This window comes from Aulonocara sp. 'chitande type north' Nkhata Bay, linkage group LG7 (assembly GCF_057382095.1).
Source record: "Aulonocara sp. 'chitande type north' Nkhata Bay isolate Kocher_YH1m ecotype deep benthic linkage group LG7, A_spYH_male_GT1.1, whole genome shotgun sequence".
NCBI lineage: Eukaryota > Metazoa > Chordata > Actinopteri > Cichliformes > Cichlidae > Aulonocara > Aulonocara sp. 'chitande type north' Nkhata Bay.
Genome location: NC_141350.1, coordinates 9,482,396 through 9,506,858, shown reverse-complemented (window position 1 = coordinate 9,506,858; position 24,463 = coordinate 9,482,396). Strand labels below are relative to the sequence as shown.

General features: G+C 39.9%; 2 protein-coding genes and 1 pseudogene across 4 annotated transcripts in view; 2 read left to right on the top strand and 1 right to left on the bottom strand.

The window, feature by feature from the left end:
• Positions 1 to 332: 332 nt before the first annotated feature.
• arsa (arylsulfatase A) lies at positions 333 to 12,866 on the top strand. The gene is made up of 8 exons (XM_086298419.1): positions 333 to 630; positions 3,761 to 4,001; positions 4,138 to 4,356; positions 4,699 to 4,868; positions 5,151 to 5,275; positions 11,688 to 11,815; positions 11,899 to 12,001; positions 12,093 to 12,866. The coding sequence occupies exons 1-8, from the start codon at positions 410 to 412 to the stop codon at positions 12,383 to 12,385; spliced, it is 1,500 nt and encodes a 499-aa protein (XP_086154545.1). The 5' UTR covers positions 333 to 409; the 3' UTR covers positions 12,386 to 12,866.
• A 1,642-nt stretch (positions 12,867 to 14,508) lies between these two features.
• LOC147324554 (arylsulfatase A-like) lies at positions 14,509 to 22,769 on the top strand (annotated as a pseudogene). Its single transcript, XR_015130192.1, has 8 exons — positions 14,509 to 14,852; positions 18,313 to 18,553; positions 18,685 to 18,903; positions 19,700 to 19,869; positions 20,272 to 20,396; positions 20,868 to 20,995; positions 21,081 to 21,183; positions 21,263 to 22,769. The product of XR_015130192.1 is annotated as an arylsulfatase A-like (transcript).
• Positions 21,775 to 24,463, bottom strand: part of mapk8ip2 (mitogen-activated protein kinase 8 interacting protein 2) — a 27,659-nt gene continuing 24,970 nt past the window's right edge. For both annotated transcript variants that reach the window (XM_086298417.1, XM_086298418.1), the window contains exon 14: positions 21,775 to 24,299. In XM_086298417.1, coding sequence (XP_086154543.1) covers positions 24,227 to 24,299 — 73 coding nt within the window. In that variant the 3' untranslated portion in view covers positions 21,775 to 24,226. The remainder of the gene's footprint in view (positions 24,300 to 24,463) is intronic.

Below are 24,463 nucleotides of genomic sequence, written 5' to 3'. Positions count from 1 at the left end.
CCGAAAGATGATCATTTCAAGCCATGAACAAAGGACAAACAATTTTAAAACCTTTGTGAAAGGTGTGATTGTGTGCAGTCAGTTAACCTATTAAATCTGGACCTAATTCACTATGCAGAACTTGGGGATTTAAACTAAAAGTCTTCACATTGGGTGTTGAGCTGTAAGAAGGAGAATAGGTTGTAAAAATATATATTAATTTAAACGTTAAAAAGCAGAAATTAAAAAAACAAAAACACAAAAACGGTTGTGCGCTTTAGTCTAATCTGATGCTTAAGACTACATTTCCCAGCATTCCGTGACATAACCGGCGTGCAGCCGTTTCCGGCCTCTGGCACGTGACGTTCTATTTTGTTTTTAAGAGATCTGCCGCTTCCTTATTATCAGTCAGACTTAAAGACGGAAAAGCATGGGATCCAGCTGCTTCGCCTTTTTCGGTATTTTACTTTTGTGCACCTGCTCGGCTTCACCGCCGAATTTCGTCCTCCTCTTCGCTGACGATTTAGGTTTCGGGGACTTGGGCTGTTATGGACATCCTAGTTCACTCACTCCCAACCTGGACCGCCTGGCAGCTGAAGGGCTCCGATTCACAGATTTTTACAGCACCTGCCCCGTGTGCAGCCCGTCCAGGTACCGGTGTAATCAGTACTGACTGCGTGTGTGAATAAAACGTGCGTTATTGTGTATACTTTGTGTTCTAGATTACAATCAATCCAGCCCTTTTTGGGCACTTAATCACTTTATAGAACTGTTATGGCATAATTGTTGCAATTTCTGCTGTCCCTTTGGCCTAATTCCTGGAAAATAAATGTTTAATCTCTATGAGGATTTTACATTCAGATAGATAGATAGATAGATAGATAGTCAAACAAAAAAATTCAATTTGATTAAATTAGATTACAAAGAAAAACCTTAACAGAAGTGGGAATACCTGGGAGGGCATGTCAAAAACAGGAAATGTTTATGATGGGCAAAATAACAGTGACATTGGATAGAGAATGGAAACTAGTTTATAGTTTCAGTTGGCAACTTCATTAAACTACATAGGATTTTTTTCTCTCTCTCTCTCTCTCTGTGTGTGTGTGTGTGTGTGTGTGTGTGTGTTTTGTCTTCTTCAGCATTAAAGCTGTTTTTGAGTTCAGGTTTTTTCTCCCAGGTCCTGCGTATTGGGTTCATATGACAGCTTTCTTATAGTAAGAGGAAGAAAAAAAATCTTGACATTTTTGTATTTCCTGGATGGTATGGATTTGATTTATGTTCATGTGTATGTGTATCTGTGGGTTAGCGTGCAAGCTAATGAGCTATGCGTGACTGCAATGAAGAAAAGCGAGCACATCAGCATTCTCACAAACTGATGTTTGCCCTTTACTTTGATGCAACGTTTCCTGCTGCAGAAAGCAAATTTTCAAATGATGTATTAATAATGAATATGAATAATAATTCAGTGTCCAATCTAACAGCCCTAGGTCAGTGGCTCAGTTTTACTCTCCCATGTATATTTTTATTGGGCTGCAGTGTGAGAAAAATAAACCTTTTTATTTTTTAAGTATTGATATAATTTAATTTATATATTTATTTTCTATAAAATATAGAAATTATCCAAAATAATGTTACTTCAAATAAGTATGGTCTAGTATACCCCATGCTCCTGCTTCTTGCAGGTATTGCTGCCATATAAGGTAGGACAGCTGCGGAGAGCCTGTAATTTAAACATCATAGATTGGTTCAATAAAATTATAATGAAGCACCCAAATGAAAAAAATGATTGCATTAGATTTTCTTTTTTTAATAATTGAGTTCTTTGAGTTACTTGAATCGTTGAAGCCTTGATGGATAGATTGACAGATGAGGTCAGGCAGGAGTCTTCTTGGACTATGATAGTAACAGATGGAATTGTGATCAGTAGAAGCAAAACAGAAGAAACAAATGAGCGGAAGACAGGCGGAAACGTGAACATGGAAAACAAGGAGTAGAGGTAATAAAGATGGAGAATACCTGGGGTCAACCATCCAAAGCAACTGACCGTACACAAGAGTGTTAAAGAAGAAAGTGCAGGCAGGGTGGAGTGGGTGGAGATGAATATCAGGGGTGATTTGTGATATTTGTGACACCAAAAAGAGTGAGTGGCAGTTAGATATCTTATGATTTCATTGGGAATGACCAGCACAGACAGGATTACAAATCATCATCATTTTTAACTCAGATTTGGAGACAGTTGATTAGTTAAAGTTAGTTAGGCAGGGTTGAAATGGTTTGGACATATTCACATGAGGAATAGTGAGGGGTAGAGGACCATTTCAATAAAGGACGTTAAAGATGGAGCTGGAGATGCCAGGCAGGAGAAAAGAGGAACATGCATTGGGTTGGTGTGACAGAAGGGATAGGGTGAGATGGAGGAAAGCGATCTGCTGTGACAACCCCTAAAGGGAACAGCCAAAAGAAGAAGAGATTGCTATTGTTTTCATCAAGTACATGAAATTTTTCTTGGGCTGAAACGATTGATCGAGTAATTCAAATAATTCAATTTTTTAAAATTCTCAACACAAATTCATTGTTTTGATACTTCTTTTAATGGAACAGCTCTGTAGGGCGGCGATGTATAAAACGATATAAACACGAGCGTTTCACCCACATTCGCGACTGAAGACAGACCTACAATACAAACGTATTTAGGAGCAGTGTGTAAATAAACATTGTGACAAATATTAACCACACAGCCTCCAATTTTACACAAAAACACAGAAAACATGTTTCTAGTGTCCAAAACAGCAGCACTGTTCCTGTACTCACCATTAAAACCATTAAAACCTTTTCCTGGAAAAAGCTAGCGGGAGTCCTTCACCAAAGCATCTGATCAACGCCGACGTGAATAAAAAGTGAACTTTGTAGCCTGCAGAAGTTGTATTAAAATATGCAAATGAACTGTTAACTTAGTCTGATACCTGACTGGTTAAATTATACGGCGTGCTGAAGGCTGTCGGTGGTTTTACATGGAAGCATACCTGCAAGAGACAGGGGGGAGTCTAAAGGGGGGCATGGGGTATACAAGACCATAATAATTTCAAGCTTTCGTAACATTTTTCAGATTGAAAGTGAAATTATATAAAATATTGTGTTCGTTTCATTTCATTAAAATGTTAAAATATAAAAATAAAAGCTTTTCTCACAGGCTAATATAAATGTACTTGGGCAGTAAAACTCTTAGCCACTGACCTGAAGGTTGTTAGGCTGAACACTGAACTATTATTAATCTTAATTATTAACATCTACACCAGGGGTCCCCATTCTCAGTCCACGAGGGCCGGTGTCCCTGCAGGTTTTAGATCTCACCGTGGGTCAACACACCTGAATCACATGATTAGCTCATTACCAGGCCTCTGGAGAACTTCAAGGCATGTTGAGAAGGTAATTTACCTGCAGGGACACTGACCCTCGTGGACTGAGATTGGGGACCTCTGATCTACACCATCATACATCTGTTATGGCGCAAATGTTGTATGCAGTAAAACTTTAAGACATTGCAATTTCTAAAATGGAAACCAATGAGCAGTTCATTTTGAAAGACCTGTGCTCTGTCCCTTTTGAATATTTGTTATTGCTCATTAATAAGACAAAGGTATTTCTTATCCAACTACTCGATTAATCAATAGAATAATAAATAGATTACTCAGTTACTAAAATAATCGATAGCTGCCTAGTTGCCTTTAAATGTTTCCACTGCTCTGTTAATTAACTGCCTTGTTTGTTGTTTTTTTCTAAGGGCATCATTGTTGACAGGTCGCTATCAGACCCGGTCAGGAATCTACCCAGGTGTGTTGTACCCAGGATCTATAGGTGGTCTTCCTCTCAATGAGACCACCATCGCCGAAGTGTTAAGGCCCCTGGGTTATGCTACAGCAGTCATAGGAAAGTGGCACTTAGGGCTTGGACACAATGGCATGTTTCTTCCAACCAAGCAGGGCTTTGACCATTTCCTGGGGATCCCATACTCCCATGACATGGTCAGTGTGTTTCCAGTCTGTGCTACTTAAAATTGTCTTTTTTTTCTTTCTTTTTTTTAAAAACTATATTCACTTTACTATTCTTCACTCTGTACTGCTGTCTGTTAATTTTTCTATCTTGTCTTTTCTTCCCCAGGGCCCCTGTAAGAATCTGACTTGTTTCCCTCCAGATATAAAGTGCTATGGAGTGTGTGATATTAACACTGTAACCGTCCCGCTAATGCAGAATGAGGTCATCAAACAACAACCCGTCAACTTCCTGGATCTGGAGAGGAGTTACAGTGACTTTGCAACAAACTTCATAACCACATCGGTTGAGAAAAAACAACCATTCTTCCTCTACTATCCAACACATGTGAGCAACAAGAGCAATCTGAAGAAAATGCATGAATTAAAGTGTGCAAAATCAACCTTTGAGTGCAATCAATGCCTAAAAATGTGTTTTCATAATGGTAAATATCAACTACTGTGCATGTCTGAGAGTTTTTAAATTGGGATAATTTAAACATTTCCTAGTCCTCTGTAGATAGATAGTAGTTACTTTCCAATGTGTTCGAATTTGTCATTTAAAAGACATCCCCAATTATTCAAATTTCAGTATTTTAATATGATCAGTCACTTCTAGAATATAAATATGCGGCATTGAAAGAGTCAATATTTCAAACAACACTAATAACCACTTGTTTTCTTGCTTCAGCACACCCACTACCCCCAGTATGCAGGTATAGGGGCAGCTGGACAATCTTTAAGGGGTCCGTTTGGGGATTCTCTGTTGGAGTTTGACAACACTGTAGGCCACCTGATGGCAACTCTGGAGAGGACAGGAGTGATCAACAACACATTGGTCTTCTTTACATCAGACAATGGGTTAGTTTTCAGGACTTGTTAACATTTAGAAATTAAAAGATTAAAGAAGTCCAGTTGCCTTCTTGTCAAACTCTTAAAACTACCACACATAACTTAGAGACAACAATGATGACTGAAATGCGCTAGAGTTTTGGAGTTTAATTCCTCATGCTGACATTTAACCACCCTCGAGAAAATTTTTTTCCTCTGTTCAGTAGTCAAGTTCCTAGAAATCTTTGCACTATTGCGATATTACATTTATCTTTTTTCTTAATGGTGTCTGCTTTCTTTCTCTACATGTAGGCCTGAACTGATGCGTATGTCCCGTGGAGGCAACGCTGGTCCTCTGAAATGTGGCAAAGGTACCACATATGAGGGAGGCATGAGAGAACCTGCCATCGCCTACTGGCCGGGAATCATCAAGCCAGGTGAGGACATTTTAGTGGTCTGCAAAAAGTCCAGACTACATCCTGCTTCAAACTAAAATAAATAAATAAATAAAATCCTGACCCATCCTTGATCTTGCCACACAGACCTCAGTTTGAGTACATTTATTTTTACCTGTTACTGCTGACCATATTCTAAAGCAGAAAGATGGTGTGGTTGTTGGTGTCAGACAGCTTGCTCTGAGTATTTCATGAACTACTGATCTGCAGGGATTTTCCTACATAGTCATCTGTAGATTTATAAAGAATCGTTTAAAAAAGAAAATATCAAATGAGGATCAGTTCTCTGGGAAAAAATTACTTGACTTGACTTTGCTGTTCCTAGGACTGTGCTCTGCCTGCTAGCATCTTGCACTCTGCTGTTATTTGCTGGATTGTCTCAGGGGCATCTTTACACAGCCTGCACCTGGGGTCTTGCCTGGTGTGGTAGAGCCAAGCCGCTATGCTTCTATGGATCTTGTGCTGAGAGTAGGATTTGGGTACTGATAGGATTTCTGTATGTCAGCCACTTCCTCTATTTGCCTGTGGTACATACTGTGCAAGGGCCTGTCATTCCATGATGGTTCCTCCTCTTCATTGTCTCATCCTGGATTGTGGTACTGACACTCACTAATCCCCGCCCTCCTTCCTTCTGCTTGGTGTACAGTTTCAGGGTGCTGGACTTGGGATGAAACCCTCCATGCATGGTCAGGAGCTTCCTCGTCTTGATGTCAGTGGCTTTTATCTCCTCTTTTGGCAAGCTTATAATCCCAGCAGGGTACCTGATCACAGGCAGGGAATTGGTGTTGGTAGCCCGTTCTTGTTCTTACCGTTCAGCTAGCTCCTCAGGACTTGCCTGACCCTCTGCAGGTACTTGGTGGTTGCAGATTTTCTAGTAGAGATGGCACGATACCACTTTTTTATGTCCGATACCGATACCGATATCATAAATTTGGATATCTGCCGATACCGATATGAATCCGATATAGTGTTTTTTAATCAACAAAACTGTTTTTTAAAAATCTTGCTGCATTTTGTATAAGTTCATACTCAAGTTTAAAACAACAACTACACTAAAGCTATTCTGTTATACCTGTATGCAAAAAAAAAAAAATTTCATAGTTCAGCAATACTGATCAATCTAATAAACTTAAACCTACACCATCCTCCCTATTCTGGTATTTTAAAGAGTACTTAGCGTAAATATTAAGCAACCTAACTAATAGGGTTCCAACTCCCAGCAACAACAAAAATAAATAAATAAAAAATAGGGAACCACCCCTCACGCTCCACCTCATGATGCTTAATCAACGTAATCAACCTTAATTTGATGCAGTGTGAAACAAAATGCACAGAAATCAATTTTTCAAGAAATATTAAATAGATTCAACATCTTTCTTCAACAAAATTGCAGACTGCACAGATGGTACCTTCCCAAAGGAAAAAGTACTATAGCTTACTAGGGTATATATATTAGACTTAATAGTTACTATATACAGTAATGGACTTCTATTCATTTTACATCAAATTAAAACTTTGGGTGTCAGATAATTATTTATTAAAAGCTAGACATTTTAAATGAGAATAAGAAAGAAAAGTATGTCTTTGTGCCCCCTTTTCCCTGTTAATGCCCTATCGGCCCCCCTGGCTAAACTTTGCTAGATCCGCCCCTGCACAGTTACCAGCGTCAGCTACGTAGAAAAAGATCCTCGAGTAGAAAGTAATATTAAATACATTCTAACAACAGCTGATCAAGCTTAAACGTGCTGCTGTTGTTCAGCCGCTGGTTTCCTCTTTCTGGTGCAAAGTGGGCCAAAAACAAAGACGGACTCGAGACAGAAAAGCCGATCAGCTGATCGTTAAGCAGTTTCACGATTGAAGTAGCAGCCGGAGAGCGAGAGGCAGTCGCTTGTTAAGCTTAACGCAGGAATGCTTTACAAACATTCAGAGATGGACTTACACACTTGCTTTACTTCTCTCGGGGATAACTTTGTCGGAGATGAAATGCCGGGTTGCTAGCGAAGCTCCACATGCTATCCAGACCACCGACAGGTCCCGCATGCCACAGCCGCTCTATCACGTGATGCATACTGCTCCGACTGCTAACGTTCTGAGGTGAGTTACGGCGTGTTGCAAGTTTTGTGAGGTGCTTTCGTGATATTTAATGGATCGGATTACATTTTTTATTTTTCTCCGATATCCGATCCAGTAATTTAGGTCAGTATCGGACCGATACCGATACGTAATATCGGATCGGTCCATCTCTATTTTCTAGTGGCTTCTCTGTGATTCCCATTTGCCTGTGGGATTCCTAGCTATCTGTAGGTATCCTCGATCTCTGCAACGTTGCCTTCTGGTAGTTTGATCCCCTCACTTCTAACAAGCTTCCCTGTCTTTGGCTACGTTCACACTGCAGGTGAAAGAGCATCAAATCCGATTTTTTTTTTTTTTTTTTTTTTTTTTTTTTTGACCCTATGAGACCCATATCCGATCATGGTATGACAGTGTGAACGGCACAAATCCGATATTTTCAAATCCGATCTGGGTCACTTTCGTATGTGGTACTAAATCCGATACATATCTGATGTTTTAGAAAGCGACTGCTGTTTGAATGGTCAAGTCGCATTAAATCCGTCTTTTACGTCACTGACACAAGACAGACGCCAATTATCAGCGCCGGAGAAGCACCCGATAAGACATCACGAACGCTTCCTGGCCATCCAGCGTAGATGTCAGTGAAACTGTTGGGAAGACAACGTTGGAGAAACGTGAACATTTTATTTGTACCGTATAATCTGCAGATTCTGACAGAAATCTGCAACTATCCTTTGAAGCACCGCTCCTCTCTAAAACAGCAATAAGGATCATTATTAGGCTATTTACATAATAATGTAAATAACAAAATAACTTAAAGCAAAAATTGGGAAACGTAAAGTCCGAAGTCTTTATATTAAGGGCCATCTTGGTCTAAACAGAGCGCGTTGTGTGTGACGTCTTCTTTTGCGCATGCGGGCCGCTTTGAGGGTTCACACTAGAGCGTGTTTGCTGTCGCATTTTATTTGTAGTGTGAACAAGCAGACAAAAAAATCGGAATTGAGCATTAAGACCTGCAGTGTGAACGTAGCCTTTGTTACCATCTGACCACACTTCCCCAATCTGGACGACATTCCGATGTCCTTGCTGTAGTTCCTGGTGGTGTTGATCAGTGAATCGATATCTCATTCCCTCTTGGCATACAGCTTGATATCATCCATGTAGAGGAGGTGGCTGACGATGCTCCATTCCATAGTTGGTATCCATAGCCAGTCTCGTCATTGGTTGTTCGCTGGGAGTTGGATGGGACTCATTTCTTCTGGATGTCCTTGGGGATCAGGACTGTCCAGCCATGAGTTAGCCATTCTGGGTATGTCTCATTAACTAGTAGCTGGTTCATTTGTATTGCCAGATGCTCATGTAGTACAGTCAGCTTTTTCAGCCAATAGGCATGAACTATGTCATAGCCTGGTGCTGTTCGTACTGGAGACCCAATCTTGGATGTTTGCCACTGTGATGGTTACTGGTCCCTGTTCAGGGAGGTTGCTGTGATCTGCTCTTGGATCCTCTAGCCAGTGGGCATTTCCATTATGGGTTGCGTCCTTTTCCCACATGCTCTTCCAGTATTGGTCTGTCTCCAGCCTTGGTGGAACTGTTCTCATATTATTCCCCTGCCAATGAGAGTACACCTTGGATGGTTCTGTGGAGAACAGCTGGTTTATTCTCCTGCCTTCTATTTCTTTGGTATACCTCTTCAAGTGGCTGGGCAAGGCTGTGACTCTTTGCTTGGCAGTTTCCAAGACCCCAGGTATGGACAGCTTGACGTACTTCTTAGGCACCTTTCTGCAGCTCACCTAACCCTATTTCAATAATAAGATTGCATCTCTTTTTTTCAGTATCAAAGTATATTACCATTAATTAAAAACAGTCTTGGGAAGGTGACATTCCACTACAGTTTACAGAATACATGCTGCAAAATGTATTTTGTAACGTATTCCGTTAAATTACTCAATGAGAGTAACATATTCTGAATACTTTGGTTACTGAATATATTATCAAGCTTTTTACAACTACTTGAATGTACTATTGCTGTGTGAATTATTACTATTACTGAAGGATACTCGCCACATCAATACCAACTAGATTTTTAAATCTTAATATAAAATGAGTGACAGTAGGGTGGATATTAGGTAAGGCTGCACTTTTTGCAGCGATCTCGTGTAGAAAACTATTCAGCGCGTATATAAAACAGTTCCACAGCTCCGAACCATAGTAAAGGGACCTCTGGCTAATATGTTGGTTCCGTGTCAGGCCCGTAACCAAAAACTAGCTTTACTTTGTTTTTTTGTTTTTTGTTTTTTTGCCTGTCCCGTGTGGCTCTTTTGCCATCAGAATTATTGCCTAAAGGCAAAGAAAGATGCCCAACGGATTTACTTTACCAAATTGACCATCCCAGCCTTGCCATAATGGTCCATTTGATTCACCTTTTATTGTTTATTTTATTTTCACTTACTGAATACGGGACAGACTTGACTGGGGGAAAGATAGGGAGAAAGAAAGAGGGAAAGAGAAACAGCTGAGAAGAGGGACGGGGGAGAAGGGCAAAAAACAAAAACCAACAGAATGAGCAGAAAAAAAAAGAAAAAAAATGCATATATCGATCACCTGGGTCACCTGCTGAGAAAGAAAAAAGAAAACAAGCAGAAGAGAACAAGAGTAATAGAATAAACAACATCACAATGATATATGGGAATATGACAGTAAATACTAAATATTAAACATTATTGTGCAGCACATAAGATCAACAGAACACAGTGTGCTTTGAGGTAGGAGCCAAAAAGGGTGTAGTTTGTGGGTGTGATCACCCGTGTGTACACCTGTGAGCATGGACGCGCTTGTTTTTTTTGAAAGGTTCCTTCATGTAATGATCTGCTAGAGGGTGTGGGGGGGCCACAGCCCCGTCCTCCAGGGCATGAAGCAGGTGTGGAGGAGATCAAAACTCCAGACATCCAGAGGCCCCCAGAACACAAGAGACCAAGGAAGACTAACAGAGGGGCAGCCGCGCCACTGTCCCAGAAAGAGCTGAGGAGAGTCCCAGATGAGGGCTCACTCAGCAGCCGCGGAGCAGAAGCCAGGGGGAGTTGCAGTGACGCGCCCGTGAGCTCCGTCGGCAGCCAGCTGTGCCTGAGTGACCGAGCCCCAGGCCGAGAGGCCGGGGCCACCCCACCTCCGAAGTGGCCCGAGCGAGCCCCAGGCTCCAGGCCCCGATAAGCGGCCGCCAAGGAGTGAGCCGGTGTGTACCTGGACGCCCATCCCCAGACACAAAGAACCACCAACGCACCGATGTCTGAGGGAGTCCGCCACTGGCAGGGGAAGTGGTGGTGGGGGGAGATAGGCCTCCAAACCTTAGAGGGCCTGAGATGTCTTCAGAGAGGTGGCGTCTGATGCCCAACCTGACATATAGACACAGACATACAGGCACACACAGATACAAACATCCATTCCCACCCTCATGCTCTCATATGCACTTACTCCACACTCAACCAACGTGGAGACAGACATAAAGAGACGCTGTACACATGATCACACTCCCCAAGCGTACTCTACGAACCGGGTCTAGGTACCCTTGCCCCTGGAGGGGGGAACTGCACCCAGACCCAGGTGGTGTTACCCTTTTCCCTGCGGTGGGGAGAGGCAGACCGCCCCGACTCCGCAGCAGCAGGGAGGCCCCACACTCCAGACCGCAGTCGGACGGCCAACTCCTCCTCCTTACTTTGTTTTTTGGGTCAACTTTGCCAGCGTGAGACAGAGAGAGGCATTGAAAGGCTGCTCCAATGGAACTTACTGTTTAGGAGAAAAACACGAACACAGTGTACAGTCAAGTCTTAATAGCTTACTTACAACTGGGCTACACTGCCCATGCGGCTACATTCTTTAGGGCTATGCCTGTAACACTCTGCCTATTGCCTTCACATTAAATTATTTTTTTGAACAATAATTTTAAAAAATATTATATCACGTCATGCGGGCCGCAAGTAGAGGTGACAGGGGCCACGAGATTGAGACACAGGCATTTGAGCCTCTTATTGCGTGTTTTGTTTGGGTTTTCACCGGCGTCGAATTACCAAAAATAGAGAGGGGACAGCCTAACATATGAAACAGGAAAAGACCGCAGTGTAATCTCTATTTCAACAAAGTAACTGTATTCTGAAGACTACCTTTTTAAACGGTAACTGTAACGGAATACAGTATTTTAAATACGTAATGGTGGTACATGTATTCCGTTACTCCCCAACACTGATTAAAAATAATTTATGTACATGTAGCCTTTTAGTGATTGCTGTTTTTTTTTTTTTTTTTCTTATGAACAAATCTATTGAAGGTGTTACTCATGAGATGGCCAGCACTCTAGATATCCTCCCCACATTGGCGCGCCTGGCAGGAGCTGAACTACCACAGGTGATGCTGGATGGGGTCGATATGACGGATATCCTTGTTAAACAAGGAAAGGTAGGAGCATTGTATTTAAAGTTGTGCAAACACTCAAATAATGGAAAAACCAAGCTCGTGTGTATTTTCTCTGTGTTTTACAGAGTAAAAGGGAAGCCATGATCTTCTACCCTGTAGATCCCAGTGAAAAATATGGCCTCTTTGCTGTAAGGCTGGGAAAATACAAGGCTCACTTCTATACACAAGGTACTACGTGTCATATTTTGAATATTGCAAGTTCACACTGTCACAAGTTTTAGTTGGTCTTAATTCCTGCCTGTTCATGTTTGTACATCAGGTGCTTTCCACAGCAGTACTACACCAGACAAAGACTGTCCAGAAACAGCAGTCTTCAAGGCTCATGACCCTCCTCTGATATTTGATCTGGAGGCTGACCCATGTGAGCATTATGCTCTGCCAGTAGATACACCTGACATCCAATCTGTGCTGCAACAGGTCAAGACAGTTAAGGAGCAATTTGAATCCTCCATGGTGTTTGGAGAGAGCCAAGTGGCAAAAGGAACAGACCCCAACCTCGAGCCTTGCTGCAACCCTGAGTGTAGCCCCAAACCTAGCTGCTGTCAGTGTTGATGAGAAAAACTGTTACAGCTTAAGGAAGGAAGGGAAAGTTGGACTAAAGTGCTGCTCTCCTGTGGAGAGTTTTAATTACTGGAAATGGAAAATGAATGTAAAGTAAATGTGCTCCCTTAGTGAGGAGATGATTTTCTCAAATTTGATACTGTTAAAATTATAACTAATGTTTAACAGTGTACTGTATCATCTTTCTTCTGTGCTGTGAGTATTGTTTTATTTGATTTCTAATTTCCACTCAAGGAATTCTTGGTAAGCCCTTTTAACTCATAACATCATGAGTTAACTAAACAATGAAGACAACAATAAAGTTTCAGACATCAATCATATATTTTCAAGATGTATTTTCAAACCCATGAAAAGGCAAATGATTTTTTTGTTTCCGTTGAAACTCACAAGTCTTTGTTTTGAAAGATACAAGATCAGATATGTTGTTCTGTCACATACTCTTTTTCATTTACTCGCAATAAAAGGTCGGAGCAGTTGTCTTTTACTAAAACACAATGCAGGCAGCCTGTGTAGTGCATAGACTGTCATTTATCCATAGTGGCTCTCCTGCTTCTTCTCTGTAACTCATGGAGAACAATTAGATGGGTCTGGAAAACACCCTCAAATTTATTATTATTTGTGGCAAACATATACCAGTCATTACTGAATATTTGTTTCTAATGATTTTTAATGATGCTATAGGTGCTCCATTAGCTCTACCAGACTAATGACTGACTCATTGTTTACCTGAGCTGAGCATGACAGCTTGGCTAGATTTTTCTTTTTGTCTTAAATATAACATGAACACATTTGATGGAAAAGCAGGGGCATCGCTGCCTCCTTCCAGGGTTGTTGTTCCCTGCAGAGATTGTTAGAGTGCTCTGTGTTGGAGAAGATTAGATGAAGAGAGCTGCTGCAGCAAGGTACTTTTTCAAAATCTCTCACTGACTGTTGTTTTCTTTGTTTTTCCATCATCCAACAGCTTGTTTCTCCCTTAGGTTAGCACTGTACAGAGATGTGAAAGTGAATGATAAAGCAAAGTATCTAGTTCCCTAAGATGGCAACAATGGTGCAAGACAGCACGCAAGCTAACTGATAGACATATCACACACACCATTGTGTATGAGGACTTCTGAGAAGTTCATAATGACTTGGTCAAACAATGCTTGCATAACCCTAGACTTTCCTAAACTCCATTGTGTAAAATGTAATAATTTTATGTGACTGGGACTAGCTTTCTAACCTCCATTCCGACTTGCCTCCATCACTATCAAAAACATTACCTTCCTCCTCACACACAGACTCACACGCACAGTTGTCTGTATGCAGAACGTACAGCACATATTAAATGCTCCCATGCCATGTGTTTCTTCTTTTCACATGATGCCAGCTTGATTACATGCAGGTAGAGTCGCACTTTTGTTTTCCTGTCCACCTCACAGAAACATGTATGTGAGAATACATAAAAAAATAGCTCCTGGTACTCTCTATCATCATCAGAAAATCAGCTGCCACATTCATTTGGATGGACAGGGGGATACATACTGGACTTTGAGGATAGAAACAAAGTATCGAACAGCGTTAGTATAGATCTGATACTGATACAAGTGTTGGTATCAATACTATCGATATTTGGATCAATCTACCCACCTCTATACTTTAAAAAAATTCAGCAAGAGGGCTACATGTCACCAGCAGCTTCACATTTTCTCTCTCTATAGCTGGATGGTGCAAAAGGACTAGCAGCTCCTGTCCCTCTCCTCCTCCCTCAGTTTGCCTCATCATCATTTTCTGATATTATAATTTACTTTAGAATAGAATAGAATGCTTTTATTGTCACTATACAGTTGTACAATTTGTGGCCTTGCAAAATGTTTCAAAAACCGCGTCTTGGTTGTTTGTAGAGCTGCGACTGGCCCACACGCGGCGACTCTTGTGGTTATCAACTGAGTGAAGAGCCGTGATGCATTTATACAGCCGTATTTCGCACATCACTATGACAGGCGGAAGAAGAAGTAGTTCCTGCCAATCATTTAGACAGTCCCAATAATATAGTTACTTTCCACTGTGTTCCTATTAATCACAAATTACAAATTTACCACAAATTTCCTAAATATCGATATTTTGAAATAAGAACTGAGTCTAGATCACAAATATTTGCTATCGGAAGAATCGATATTCCCGTATCGATCCGCACATCACTGTTTATAGGGATCTGACGCTTCCTTACTATCAGTCAGACTTAAAGACGGAAAAGCATGGGATCCAGCTGCTTCGCCTTTTTCGGTATTTTACTTTTGTGCACCTGCTCGGCTTCACCGCCGAATTTCGTCCTCCTCTTCGCTGACGATTTAGGTTTCGGGGACTTGGGCTGTTATGGACATCCTAGTTCACTCACTCCCAACCTGGACCGCCTGGCAGCTGAAGGGCTCCGATTCACAGATTTTTACAGCACCTGCCCCGTGTGCACCCCGTCCAGGTACCGGTGTAATCAGTACTGACTGCGTGTGTGAATAAAACGTGCGTTATTGTGTATACTTTGTGTTCTAGATTACAATCAATCCAGCCCTTTTTGGGCACTTAATCACTTTATAGAACTGTTATGGCATAATTGTTGCAATTTCTGCTGTCCCTTTGGCCTAATTCCTGGAAAATAAATGTTTAATCTCTATGAGGATTTTACATTCATAGATAGATAGATAGATAGATAGATAGATAGATAGATAGATAGATAGATAGATAGATAGATAGATAGAGACGTGTCAAAAACAGGAAATGTTTATGACGGGTGAGATAACGGTGGCATTGGGGAGAGAATGATTGGACACTAGGAAGAGAACATCAGAGTTTATAGTTTCACCTGGCAACTTCATTCAACTACAAATAATGCTGTAGTCCTGTGCTTTGATGCAATGTTTCCCGCTGCAGAAAAAAATAGTGTATTAATAATGTATTAATAATCAATATCAATAATATTCCAGTGTTCAGTCTAACAGCCCCAGGTTTGTGGCTCAGAGTTTTAGTCGCCCATGTATAATTGTATTGTGCTGCAGGATGAGACAAAGAAACCTTTTAATTTCTATATTTGTAAGTATTAATATAACTTAATTCATATTATATTTATATTTTCTATCATCTAAAAATCCAAAATAATGTTACTTAAGCCTTCAAATAAGTATGGTCTCGTACACTCCATGTACCCCCACCCAATGCTTGTTGCAGCTATTGCTGCCATATAAGATAGGACAGCTGCTGACAGCCTGTAATTTAAACATTGTAGACTAAGACTAAGTTAACATTTCATCTGCATATATTATTGTAACTTCTACAGATTTACTTAGATTTGATTGATGATAAGGTGGTTTGATGTAGGACTCCTGCCAGCTTTTTCACTATAAATGTTTAATGGTGGTTACAGTAACAAGCACTGCTTTTGGGGACCCTAGAAAAAAAAATTACCCACTACACTTGAGGTCACCTCTTGGCAGTGACTCCACCTCTTTGCTCCTCAACATGTGTGTATACAAAATCAATCTTGTAATCAATCTTTTTATAGAAAAACCAGGGCCTACATGGGCTTAATGTAATGCTTGTCATCCACAGGCATGCTCTTAGATATATTTCTATTGCAGGTCTGTATTTAGTAGTAAATGTGTTAAGAGTTGTGATAGAAGAGGTATGCAAAGCTTTGAAGAGCCCCGACACTCTGCCCTTTTTATTGATCTATCAAAAGCCTTTGACACTGTTGACCATGGCATTTTATCTCAGGGGCCATTAGAAATATGACTTTCAGACCAAACATTTGGCTGGATTTCAAATTACCTTTCCCACCGTGGCAGTATGTGCAGCTCAATGGTCTCTCTTCCAGTTTTTTAAATGTCACCAACAGAGTGCGGCAGGGTTATTTACTTTTTATGTTAATCACTTGGGACAAAATCTAAATGCGTCTGTCCATTTTTACGCAGATGATACAATTATTTTGCTGTTGTGCTCATATTGTCAACGTGGTTTTCGAAAATGACAGTTACCTTTTGGTTGAATACAGTCACAGAGTCAGCTCAGACTGGTTGTAAATGCTGAAACACAAAAGTGCCTGCAGAAAGAGCATGCTTGCAGTACTCCCCTCTCTTGTATCTGCTCAAGGCATTATTATTGAAACTGTGGCCTCATACAAATACTTGGGTTTTGTGATTGATAAAAATCTTTCCTTTAAGCCACATATTGACTTTGAGCATCGCGTCAATATTTGTTAATGACTTGGGACAAAATCTAAATGCATCTGTCAATTTTTACACAGCTGATACAATTATTTACTGTTGTGCTCATACTGTCGATGTGGTTTTTGAAAAATTACAGCTATCTTTTGATTTTATACATTCATAGTGTCAGCTTTGGTTTTAAATGCAGTAAAAAACAAGGTTGTATTTTTCTCAAATACAAAAAGCATGCTTGCAGTACTTCCCTCTCTTGTATCTGCTAAAGGCATTTCTATTGAAACTGTGGCCTCATACAAATACTTATATTATTATCAATCACAATACAATATTATCTGTTTCTCTTGTTGATATCGCCTTTTTTTACCCCTCCTAGATTATGATGATACAATTTACATGTCTCTGCACATTCTGCCCATCTGTGTACTCTGTTTTATCACGGGGCATTAAGATTTATAATTGGCTGTAAACCTTTAACACACCATTGTACTTTATATTCTTTGGTTTACTGGTCCTTATTGGCCTTACCCAGGATGGTTCATTGGTATCATCTTATCTATAAGTTTGTGGTTTGCTTCCCTGTTATTTATTAGATTACATGTCACATAAATAGTTAGTCATAGCCTGTGGTCTGGACTTTATTACATTCACCATGCATCAGTTCATACAGAGCTCAGAAAGAAGGTATTCTCCTTTTCTGCTCTGTCGTCATGGAAAACATTACAGAAGCTCTCTCAATTGATTTCACTTGCAGACTTTAAAAGACATAGAAATTACTTCGTGAAATCATTGCTGAGAACCTGTTTTTTGATATGACTGCATAAACATTAGCCATTTGTGCTTTTTTTATTGTTTATTTTATTGTTATAGTTTTAATATGTTTGTCCGAAACACATCTCTTTTCTACATAAGACACTGAGTCTACCTGTATAAATAAAGCTCACATAAAATACATTTAAAAAATGAAGCATTTAAACAAAAATGATTTTTTAATTAGGTTTTCTTAATGATTCGCTGCAGCTTGAATTGATAGATCTGAGGTAATGAACTTGGATCAGTTTAAATACCTGTGGTTAACCGTACAAAGCAACGGACTTTGCACAAAAGTGGTGAAGAAGAAAGAGCAGGCTGGGTGGAGTAGGTGGAGATTAGTATCAGGGTTTATTTGTGATATTTGTGATAGCACAAACCACACATTATCTCCTATGAGGTGTGGTTTGAGATCAATGACACTAACAAAAAGATATTAGGTGGTGCTAAAGGTGGCAGCGTTGAACAAGACTTTCATTGGGAGTGACCAACATAGAGAGAATGTAAAATGATTTTTCAGCTCAGATTTAAAGACGGGGGGGGGGTGGTAGGTGAGATGGAGGAAAGCGATCTGCTGTGGTGACCGCTGAAGGGAAAGAAGAAAAGATTGCTGTGATTCTTCGATGGAAGAAAAGCTTAGATGACGGAATTAATATTTGAATATAGAGTAATTATTTTCAAATTTCATTAAGTACATGAAATTTTTGTTGCTGCCTCTAAACTTTTACTTTGACATGCAACCAAAGTGATGAAATCTTCCCTACATGTCCTGTAGTTTTTCATCTTCCATTGTTGGATGAATTGATGCAGTGAGTTTCTTTAGGCCGTTTTCCTAAGTGAAGTAAGAGTATTCAAAATTACCCCACTATCTTTTCCACTGTTAATTAACTGCCTTGTTTGTTGTTTTTTTCCAAGGGCATCATTGTTGACAGGTCGCTATCAGACCCGGTCAGGAATCTACCCAGGCGTGTTTTACCCAGGATCTATAGGTGGTCTTTCTCTCAATGAGACCACCATCGCTGAAGTGTTAAAGCCCCTGGGCTACACCACAGCGATCATAGGAAAGTGGCATCTAGGTGTTGGGCATAATGGCATGTTTCTTCCAACCAAGCAGGGCTTTGACCATTTCCTGGGGATCCCATACTCCCATGACATGGTCAGTGTGTTTCCAGTCTGTGCTACTTAAAATTGCTTCATGAAATTTCTTTTCTTTGCTATATTCACTTTACTATTCTTCACTCTGTACTGCTGTCTGTTAATTTTTCAATCTTGTCTTTTCTTCCCCAGGGCCCCTGTAAGAATCTGACTTGTTTCCCTCCAGATATAAAGTGCTATGGATTGTGTGATATTAGCAACGTAGTCGTCCCACTAATGGAGAATGAGGTCATCAAGCAACAACCAGTCAACTTCCTGGATCTGGAGAGGAGTTACAGTGACTTTGCAGCCAACTTCATAACCACATCGGTTGAGAAAAAACAACCATTCTTCCTCTACTATCCATCACATGTGAGCAACAAGAGCAATCTGAAGAAAATGCATGAATTAAAGTGTGCAAAATCAACCTTCTATTGAATGCAATCAAAGCTTTGGTTCATCAGCTCTTTGAATGCCTAAAAATGTGTTTTCAAAATGGTAAATATCAGGATAATTCAAAATTTTCTAGTCCTCTGGGGGATAGATTCTGGTCCCTCAATAATCAATGTGATGTGCAATACCACTGATTTCCTTTCTTATCCCATATCAAGTAAAATCAGAGCTGGTATCAGTGATACTCGTCCAATACCTAAGCTTTGAACAAAAACTTAATGTGTTTGGAAAACCGAAAGTTCTGTATTTCAAACTATATGTTCATAATGAGTACCAGAAATCAGACTTCTTCTTCTTATTGTAATTGTGAAGAATTATCACACAAGAAACAAACAAACCTGAAAAGTCAACTCCTGCATTTTAAAACATTCAGTAAACAATTAAAAACAAATGTGACTGATAGAAAATAATAATAAAGTTTAAAAACATTTTTTTATATATATGTCATTATCTATGTTTTGAAATAAACAATATAAATATCAAATATTTTGAGTTGTTTTTTTTTTATTTCTTAAAGCCTACAATGACTATTTTTGATTCTAAGTGTCTGGAAAGGATTCCATCATAAACTAAATTTTTTTTTACCCCAAATTACTAAAATACCAATATTCTAATAGGGGAATTGATTCTAGAACATAAATATCTGGTATCGGAAGAATCAATATTTTAGTATCAATCTTAACAACACTAATAACCACTTGTTTTCTTGCTTCAGCACACCCACTACCCCCAGTATGCAGGTATTGGGGCAGCTGGCCGATCTTTAAGGGGTCCGTACGGGGATTCCCTGTTGGAGTTTGACAACACTGTAGGCCACCTGGTGGAAACTCTGGAGAGGACAGGAGTGATCAACAACACATTGGTCTTCTTTACATCAGACAATGGGTTGGTTTTCAGTTTATTATCATATTTGTTGCTAATCTATGAACTGTATTTATTGTTATTCCATTTTGGTATCTCATTTAATGAGCTTAAAAAGGTGACTGGACTTTATGTTTAAATCTTTAAAGATCAAAGAACACTAATTCCAATCTTTTTTAAACTCTTAAGACTACTGTGACGTGTATGACTGAGACATATTTCATTCAGTGACTTAAAGACAACAATGAAGAGAAATGCACTAGAGTTTTGGAGTTTAATTCCTCATGCTGACATTTAACCACCCTCCAGAAAAAATATTTTTCCTCTGTTCAGTAGTCAAGTTTCTAACAGTCTTTGCACTCTTGTGATAATATTGCATTTATCATGTTTTATTAAATGGTATCTGTTTTCTTTCTCTGCATGTAGGCCTGAACTGATGCGCAGGTCCCGTGGAGGCATTGCTGGTCCTCTGAAATGTGGCAAAAGTACCACATATGAGGGAGGCATGAGAGAACCTGCCATCGCCTACTGGCCGGGAATCATCAAACCAGGTCAGGACATTTTAGTGGTCTGCAAAAAGTCTAGACTACATTATCCTTCAAACACAAAAAATCCTGACCCATCCTTGATCTTGCCACACAGTTTGGTTACATTTAGTTTTACCTGCATGGTTTTTGGTGCCAGACAACTTGATCACCATTCAGATGGTAGGATCAGAAATTGCTATAAATACCATTTACAGCCAATACAGCATTTCAGGCTGTTGGTTGTGGTGCAGTGGTGTGAGAAATACGTTTGGCACCTTAGTACTAATTGAGCATATGTCAAAGCCTTTCTGCGATCAGAACCTCTGAAGACTGTTTGCAGCACCCTGTGTAATCTAATGTATGACTGTAGTTCTGAAGGTGTTGTTTGTTTATTCCATGAGCATTGCCTCTCCCTTTTTCCAGCATCAAAGTATACTATAATGAAAACAAAAATGTAGCCTTTAGTGATTCTTTTTTTGAACAAATTGTTTGAAGGTGTTACTCATGAGATGGCCAGCACTCTAGATATCCTCCCCACATTGGCGTACCTGGCAGGAGCTGAACTACCACAGGTGATGCTGGATGGGGTCGATATGACGGATATCCTCGTTAAATAAGGAAAGGTAGGAGCATTGTATTTAAAGTTGTGCAAACACTCAAATAATGAAAAAACCAAGCTCATGTGTGTATTTTCTCTGTGTTTTACAGAGTAAAAGGGAGACCGTGATGTTCTATCCTGTAAATCCCAGTGAAGACTATGGCCTTTTTGCTGTAAGGCTGGGGAAGTACAAGGCCCACTTCTATACACAAGGTACTTATTAATTATTACATGCTCACACTGTCAAACTTTAGCTGGTCTTGACTCCTGCTTGTTCACTTTTGTACATCAGGTGCTTTCCATAGCAGTACTACACCAGACAAAGACTGCTCAGCATTGCGCAAGACTCACGACCCTCCTCTGATATTTGATCTGGAGGCTGACCCATGTGAGCTCTATCCTCTATCAGTAGATACACCTGACATCCAATCTGTGCTGCAACAGGTCAAGACAGTTAAGGAGCAATTTGAATCCTCCATGGTGTTTGGAGAGAGCCAAATGGCAAAAGGAAAAGACCCCAGCCTCGAGCCTTGCTGCAACCCTGAGTGTAGCCCCAAACCTAGCTGCTGTCAGTGTTGATGAGAAACATTGCTGCAGCTCCTAATGACAATAAAGAAAGGGAAAGTTGAACTGCAGTGCTGCTCTCTTGTAGAGAGTGGAGTTTTAATTGCTAGAAATTAAGAAGCAGTGTAAAGGCAATGTGCTTCCTTAGTGAGGAGATGATTTTCCAAGATTTAATACTGTCTCAATTCAGAAATAATGTTTAACAGTGTACTGTATTTTCTTTCTTCTATGCTTTGAGTATTTTATTCTTTGATTTTTTTTTAAATTTATTTCCACTTCGGGAATTCTTTGTAAGCCCTTTTCACTCACACAATTAGGATTTAACCAAACAATGAGGACAACAATAAAGGTTCAGACATCAAGCATATATTTTATTCATAAGACCAAACCCATGACAAGGCGAATGATTTTTTTTTCTTTGTTTTCCCTTGAACTTTACAAGTCCTTGTTTTTAAAGATACAAGATAAGATATGTTTGTTCTGTCACATACTCTTTTGCTCTAGGTATACAGTGAAGAATCCTGTTAAAGTAATAAAGTCAAAAGTTGATTTAACTGTTGAAGTACTTCTGAGCGGCTATATTGGACTAGATCTTCAGTGGTTGCTCTTGTGTAGCTGTGTGAAAAGAAGTATTTTAACTAGGCTGTAACAAGATAGAAAAACAGAATCAGAGGCAAGTAGATACAGATCAGAGATGGGTCACACTGTTGGAGCTCAAATGCGATTACTATAATCGGCAAGACACAATAATAGTTTTCCAGTGGCAGCTGACTGAGTCACTATTCAGCTCTAACAGCAGATTGGTCAGTAGTTTGGTTGTGTGTCACACACTAGTGATGTCACATTTCACAAATGTGCCCTAAACGTGCTGCTGCTGAAGCCTGTTTGTAGAGAGTTATGGAGTCTTCAGGAACCTGAATGCCAGCTGTGTGACAGACTGAGATTACACCGTGTGTTAAAACATGAAAAGACACTGAAATAAAATTATTGCAGATCACAGATATTTGTGTGTTTTTCGTTCAGGGGTTTTCATCTGCTCGTGATCTTTTTTAAACTTCTTTTTAATTCATGTACATATTCATTTTCATAACATACTCAACATAAAGGACACAGCACTATCATAGATTTGCTATTGTATATACACGATCTAACTGACAGCAATACATATGTAGATAATACCCTCTCTCCTGCCATGTCAACTTTCAGTGAATCTTTAACACTGAAATCCTGCAAATAGGATGTGTTTTTTCTGCTGGACTGACTGAAAGCAGCATAAAAAGATGCTAAACAGTGTCAGAGAGAACAATGGGGGTGATTGGGGAGGTGGGCTTCAGCTACTCCCACCTCCATATAAGGTGCTTGACTGCAAGCCATGGTTTGACGCTCCAACCTCCTTCATTCACCTATTGTGTGACAGGTGAATGAAGGTATAATTAAACGTGGAAACGCATCCCTCTCCTTGTTCACCATGCTTAAACATTAGATAAATGCCCAACCATTAACAAAAGTGTAAATCTGACATTTTAAAGGTTTGACTCCACTGGAATACCACGTATCAGCAGGACACTCCCCTATCAATCGATCTAGTCATTCCTTTTACCTCATTGAAACTGAAATGGAGATCAGGAAAGCACTGAAAGGCAGAGTTAAACAGTCAGAGATGTGAGAATATGGCTTTTCAGAGGGCCTTAGCTTTCTTTCATCTAAAAGTGGCATCAGCCATATAAAGCACACACTGATCTAATATTTTGCAACTGTACCAGCTGGATGACTTGCTATTGAAGCTCTAAGAGCAGTGCAACTTTGAGAACAGGAGGGAAGTAAATTTGCTCTGTCATTCAGATTTGCTGAGAGTTACTGTCCCTAAATCCAAAATGAATATATCTGCAGAGCAAATGACATTCAAAGTTCATCTGAAGTCAACTCATCGAACCGCTCTGAAAACTGCAGTTAATCCTGTCAGAGCGATACATCAAAAGCAAGAACAAAATTTCCCACCTTCAGTCTCAACTGTGAGCATTTCTTAATTAGTCTGAATGAGGCGCCTGAATGTCTACTCTCTATACATGTATTTACAACACACTACGATTTGTACACAACACAGGGGTAAGCTTGGACCAAGGACCGCTCGCTGTACTCTCTGTCTCTCTCTACTTTGCTCCAATGTCACTATAAGTATAAATTAAATGACCTGTTTTTCAGTATTGAACAAAAACATATATACAGTTAACTCAAACGCTGACGTCTTGATTAGACACCATTCCTTTACTGATTGTTGAGCTGCTTGCCATTCACTTGGATATGTGTATTTCTTGGTGTGTCTGTGTGCAGTAATCCTACTAGCCATGCATTGAAAAGTGATACAGCAGTAGTAGGTACATTGTTTTCATCTCAAAAGAAGAATCTTGAAATAAACAGGTGCTCAGCATCTTAATTTTTATATCATAGAAAAAGATTAACTAAACAGGCAATCAATCCATTGAGATCATGGAAATAAACAAAGAGAAAGGGATGAATGAAATCAGTCAGATGTCTAGCATACTGTAGAAATGAAGATCCCAGGTTTAGAGGGACAGAAGAGTATTTTACAATGGAGCGAAAAAAGAAAATCCCCACTGACAATGCCCTCTGGTGGCAAAATTGATGAACATACACAAGCTGTGGAGGAAGAAGGTTGTCATGGCAACATTTCTCACTCCAGGTAGATGTCCTCAGTGGGGCAGGCGTATTCCAGATGCTCTTGGTAGTACTCCTGGAAGGCTCGTCTGCAGAAAATACAGACATATGAGGACTAAAGATTTACCTGTGAGATAGTATTAGATATTTTTAGATTCAGTTTTGTACGGCTGTTTAGTGTTTCTGATGTTTCACAATGTTTGTGTGAAAAACACAGAAACAGAAGTTGTTTTTCACAAGTTCTGGCTGACTT